This window comes from Musca vetustissima, unplaced genomic scaffold (assembly GCF_032173495.1).
Source record: "Musca vetustissima isolate MV318-11 ecotype Yass unplaced genomic scaffold, APGP_CSIRO_Mvet_v1 utg5566, whole genome shotgun sequence".
NCBI classification, from domain to species: domain Eukaryota; kingdom Metazoa; phylum Arthropoda; class Insecta; order Diptera; family Muscidae; genus Musca; species Musca vetustissima.
In genome coordinates, this window is record NW_026877757.1 from 211,427 (window position 1) to 217,426 (window position 6,000).

Genomic DNA, 6,000 nt, shown 5'->3' on the forward strand with positions numbered 1-6,000 from the left:
TACCTTTGAACAATGTACGCGAATTCTTTAAAAACAAGAACTGGACAAACAAACGTCTCACTTAGTAATAAACGACAAAAATTGGATCCAGCGGCCGTACGAAATAACACGGATATGAAATTAATAACCAATAATTCAAATCCCACAACTCGTTCCAATACATTTACTAAACGTAAAGACAATTCAAACCGTATTACAAAATCGAAATTGCCGGAAGCAGCCATCACACAACTTCGTAAAAGAATTACAGATGGTACAGCTAACAAAAGGTCTGCTATTATTTCAAAAATCGAAATTAAAAAGGAAATAATTACTAGAAATATTTCCTCGAGGCCTCTAAACAACAAAAATGCAAAGGGGCCATCCATTTTAAATTCTGTACCTATTAAATCTAAACTTCCGTCTGCCACAAATCGCAACACGAATATTTCCAAAAAACCACAATGGAATCGTAATAATACCTCATCGTCGCTGGGACGTAATCACCAAAGCAAAGAAAACAAATCTTTTCAAAATATTGCGCCCGACTCAACAGCCGCCATTGCCATACAAACTCAAGAAGATGAAATTCTAAATCATTCTTTGATAGTGGGTGATATCAAATTTCTAAATCCTTCTAAACAAATTGTTGCGGAAATCGAAAAATCTCGCAAAGACTTGAAAAATAAACAATTGTTAAAAGCTAAACGAAAATTCCCGGAACATTCTGAAAGGCAAGAGGAACATTTGACAGATTTGAATGAATTTTTGGAAAAATCATATGTTAGTAAAAAAAAAACTCCACGCAAATCACGTGATACATTCGATGAAAATCAAACGTAAGTAATGGACATTTTCCAAAAAAAAATTGAGGGGTTTTAGAATAGGGCGAAATATTAATTTCGAAGAAGTAGGCGAACTTCGCAGCAAGGAATTTTTGTAAAATGTGGTTTTTGGAATTTCTTCGATGTGGACAGAAACCTTATATTTATAAAAACCTTTATATCTTCAAAATAAATTAATTTTTTACAGACTTATTCAAAGTATGGATCAGTTGCTGAATCGAGAAATGCCTAAAACCGAATCAATTGCAGATATAAGAGCTCGTATTAAACGCAAAGAAGAGGAATTATTAAATCTGTTCGATAATGTTGAAACTACTGCACGTTTACTAATTAATAATGGCAATTGATTACAAGTGGAGGGTATCCATTTATATAGATGTTATATATTGTAAATTGTGTGTTATTTGTTATAAATAAAATTTGAGTTTCCCTTTAAATATATTACCAATATTTTTATTCTCATTAATGTTTGAAATATCTTTATGGACTAAAGTTTGAGATACACTATAATAGCCAAATTTTCCATTTTAGCGTTCTCTTCTTCTGGAAAACATTTTACAATGGCTGGTCATCACAGAAGCATTCCAAGCGATTTTAGATATTTTGACCGCAAACCTCTATAACCACAATTTTTGATAATAACAAAGTTGGAAGGTACTTACCGATCTTCGAATATCCATATCTCTGGAAGCATTAAATTCTTCTATAGAATAATTACATTTTTTGTAATGAGGACTTCAACTGCGTCAATTGATATTCAAAATTTAAACGTCTGAGGTAAACACAAGTTTGAAGGTACTATACCATATGTCTGGAAGTTTGGACTTATTCGATAAAATAAACACTATTTTAATAATCAGGACTTCAACCGATTTAAATTGATACGCACATTTTAAAAGGCTGAGGAAAATACAAGGTTCTTAGCGGAACAAAGGACGTATGGATTTCCACAAAGAAAAAATTATATCGTTGTAAACAGGACCCTTAGGGCTATCTGTGTGTAATTTTAAAAGATAGTCTATTATTTTTGAAAGGAAAGAAATATAAACATACAATTAAGATAAAAGTGTCTACGCCTGAAAAATTGGATAATAACGATAATGTTACGAATTCGGGTCGCGGATTGTTTGAAATTTTTACCAATAACCTGATTCCAACGGTATACTTTTTTCTTGCGGAAATCGGTATTTCCGAAGATATGTGCCTGCAATTTTCCGTTAGGACCGTTGTAATCGTCATGATTTTTAAAAATTTACCAGCAAAATGTGGAAAGGAGATTTGGTCGCGTAGCCGGAGTAGCCATTTGCCCATACGAGAAAGTCTTAAATCCCCGGTCTAAGGCCTACTACCCACAAACACTATTCTAATAAAATACAGATTTGATCTTAAAAGGTTCCCGCGGAATTTTGAAGACCAATATGGACTTATTTGGTAAGAATATTATAGTCTTGTAATGAGGTCTTCAAATGCTTTAAATTGACACCCACGATCCGCGAGGAGGTCCTAAACTAGACATGTTCCAAAAATTCTTTATTATTTGAATCAACGATCCTCTTCATTTCCTCAAAAATGTTTAATTATCATTAAAATTCGACTAATCGATTAATCGAAATCCGACTTATGTATCCCTAGTGTTTCCAAAACTATCAGCTGATTTCCACAATTTATCATGCCTCTTTCTAAACAAGTAATGCCGGTATGCTTCACACTCATTCGTAAACACATGCACAATTCTTTGTATTCGATCTTTATCGCCCATTCTCTTTTGTCGCTTCAAATCGTATCAGGCGGAACGTTTTCTAAACATAAACGGTGTGGACTGAATATACCTTTTCCTGGACCTGAAAACTTCCAGTCAAATCTTTATAAGTTTCACTCTATATTTTCTTTGCTATCCCTCACCCTCTAACTCAAAACAATGGATCTTGCTGGCTCCTGTGATGTGGTCATCGAAGAAATCAATAGTAATGATGTCCCCGAAGAAGAATTATCCCAATTCCAGGAGACAGAACCATTAAAAGTCCTTCAACTTATTTCAGATGATGACGACGACGAAGATGAGGGCAATCTAATACAGAAATTTGTTCATGGCGAAGCGGATTTTCCCGATTTCTATACCAAACTGGAACCCCATGAACAGCCCGATGATGAAGATGATGGCGAGGAAGAGGAGGACGATACCGATATTATGGGGACAAGTGATGCCAATGATATTAGTAGTTCACAGGAAAAAGAAATGCAGGAGCAGGCAGAATTTAAGGCCAATATAATGCAAGGTTTTCCCAATATTGAAGCACCACCTGGGGCATTGAACTTTTCCAGTCGCACGGTTCCGAAGAGAAAGAAGCAATCACGAAAAGATCGTAAAATGGATGCAGATGATATACCAAGTACCAGTCGTCGGGCACGATGTACCAGTTCCACCAGCACCAGTGGTGGGGTACGCAAACGTTCGCTGCTCAATGTAGCGCTGCAGGGTTTAATGGGTGAGGCAAATTTATGTTTTGCCCGTGGACAAATACAAATGGCGGAAAAAATTTGTTTGGAAATTATAAGACAAAATCCTTTGGCTCCCGAGCCGTTCTTTACATTGGCCGAAATCTACGAGTCTCGAGATACAGAGAAATTTTTAAATTTCCTCACAATTGCTGTACATTTAAATCCCAGTGATCGCTATCAATGGATACGCATTGCAGAAATGCATATCGCTCAAGGTAATTTGCAAAGGGCTCGCATCTATTATACCCGTGCCATTAAGGTTCATCCGCGTGATTATGATTTACGTTTGCGCAAGGCACGTCTATTGGATATGATGGGTGAGAAGACAGCTGCCCTGTTTACCTATTTGAAAATGATACAACATTGTCCGGTGGATCGCCATGAATTGTGTCTGGTCACCGCAAAGAATGTGGCTAAGCATTTCCATGGTTGTAACAAATATCATTTGGCTTTGGAGGCCATGCAAAGTGCCTACACTGTGTGTGGTCATCTATTCAGTTTGGAAGATTTGAATCTGTACATGGAATTGTGCATTATTAATAAACAGTATTTCAAGGTGCTGCAATGCCTGCGAGAGAGAACAAATTTGGAATTGGAAACTGAGAAGGAAGAGCAATTAGATTTGGTGTTCTATTGTGTTATACCCGATGATTATGTACCCGATTTTAGAGTTAAGCTATGTGTGGCTCTGATAAATTTGAAGGCCCATCACTTGTTGGGTTACCTGATACAGAATATACACGAACACATACCACCACTGGAAACGGATAGGCTGAATTTGTATTGTGATATTGCTGAGGCCCTCATGCAAGAACATAAATATGCCGAAGCAATATCATTACTGCGTCCCATAACAGATGGCGATATCATTGATTGTCCTGCTTTTATTTGGCTCAAGCAGGCTGAGTGCTTGAGGCACTTGAATCGTTGCAATGAGGCCATTGAAAGTTATACTAAAGTGGTGGAATATGCTCCATACTGTTATGAGGCCAAATTCACACTGTCCGCCTTGTTGAAACAACAAGGTAGACATGTAGAAGCTGTCAAGGCCTTGGAACAATCTGGGGAGCATGAAGGCCAGCCCCTGCATGCTCGCTTACTTTACGAACGATGCATAATGTTACAGCAAATCAATGAAATTGATGAATTCTTGGAAATTGGTTGTGTGCTATTGGGACGCCAATCAATCAAGCTACGTAATCGTGAAGAGATGCAAGCCGCCGCTAATGGTGGATCATTTTACAACTCGGAAGGTCTAAAAGTTATTCTACAAATGCGTAACATAATTGGCGATGAAGCTGATAAAGCATTGGAGGTGTCAAAAAGTTCATCATCGAATAATGCCACTGATGATCTATCAGTCCATGACGAATATCAGTTATTTTTGGAACTAATGCGTATTGGGTATCTGCACAAAAACTATAGCATACTGGAGAGAATGTGTTTTGCCATGGTCACAACAAAACGTTTTGTTGGCTATCATGTTGAATTGGAACGCATTATTATATTGGCTTGCTATTTCAATAATGACTGTTCTATTGCATTCTCCTATCTAAGAGAGTTGATACACAAAAATGCCAGTTCCAAACCATTGTGGAATCTCATGTGTCTGCTAATCCAAAAAGGACAAGATTTACGTTATCATCGTTATATGAATCGTTTGATACCACGCCAGCCACAAGCCAAAGGTATGCGCATCTTAACCGGTCATTATCATTTGCATTGTAGCTCCTATAAGTATGCTTTAAATGTTTATGTGCCAATGTATAAGGAACAACCGACCCCAATATTGGCCCTCTGTATTGCGGTGATATTTCAACAAATCTCAATGCAAAAGAAAGTTTTACGTAAATGTGCTGCCGTCACACAGGCCATGGTCTTTGCTCATAAATATGCCGAAATGAGATGTAAACCTTTTGCCATATCACCCAATAACGTCGATGCTTCAATGGAGAATTCGGTAACATATCAAGAAGTTAATTATAATATTGGTCGTATCTATCATCAATGTGGCCTGTTTCATTTGGCCGTGGAATACTATGAGAAGGCATTGAATTTCACCCACCCATTGTTGGAGAAACACCCAGAGATTTTAAGTTTAAAACAAGAAATTGCTTTTAATTTACATCTTATATATCGTTCGAGTGGAAATATGGCTAAAGCTCGTCAATATCTTTATGAGTATTGTGTGGTTTGACGTGTGAATATTATCTGAAAGATAAATTAGAAATAAGGTTTATTTTAAGTATGAATTTCCTTGGAAATAAAATGGAATTATTTTTAAGAAATAAAAAATTGTATTTTTTTGCACTACACAAGGGTATTGTTGAAACCCATGAAACCCCTTCTATAGCCATAATTAGCTATGCAGAAAATGGAAATCATCGATTCGGTCCTCTACCATTTTCTCCACATTTCTGCTTTTCTATATCTTTACCATAATTCAAGGTAACTTAAAGTTCCCTGGGATATTGCCAGACTGCAATGTGATATTGACTGAAATTATGAAACGATATCATCATAAGGGTTATGACTTTTGATGAATATTTACTTGAGATTAGATAAAATCGTAGGCGGTTCGACAAAAAAAAAAAAAACTCACTTTAAATAAAAATTTATTTTATAAGCAGATTATGAAATGCTATGCAAAATCAGTTATTAGCATGGTACAATAGTA

General features: G+C 36.4%; 1 protein-coding gene across 1 annotated transcript; it reads left to right on the forward strand.

Moving 5' to 3' along the window:
* The first annotated feature begins 2,738 nt into the window (after window positions 1-2,738).
* Window positions 2,739-5,520, forward strand: LOC133322443 (general transcription factor 3C polypeptide 3-like). The gene is made up of 2 exons (XM_061531441.1): window positions 2,739-3,022; window positions 3,203-5,520. Exons 1-2 carry the CDS (start codon window positions 2,743-2,745, stop codon window positions 5,518-5,520), a joined length of 2,598 nt encoding a protein of 865 aa, XP_061387425.1. The 5' UTR covers window positions 2,739-2,742.
* The last annotated feature ends 480 nt before the right edge of the window (window positions 5,521-6,000 follow it).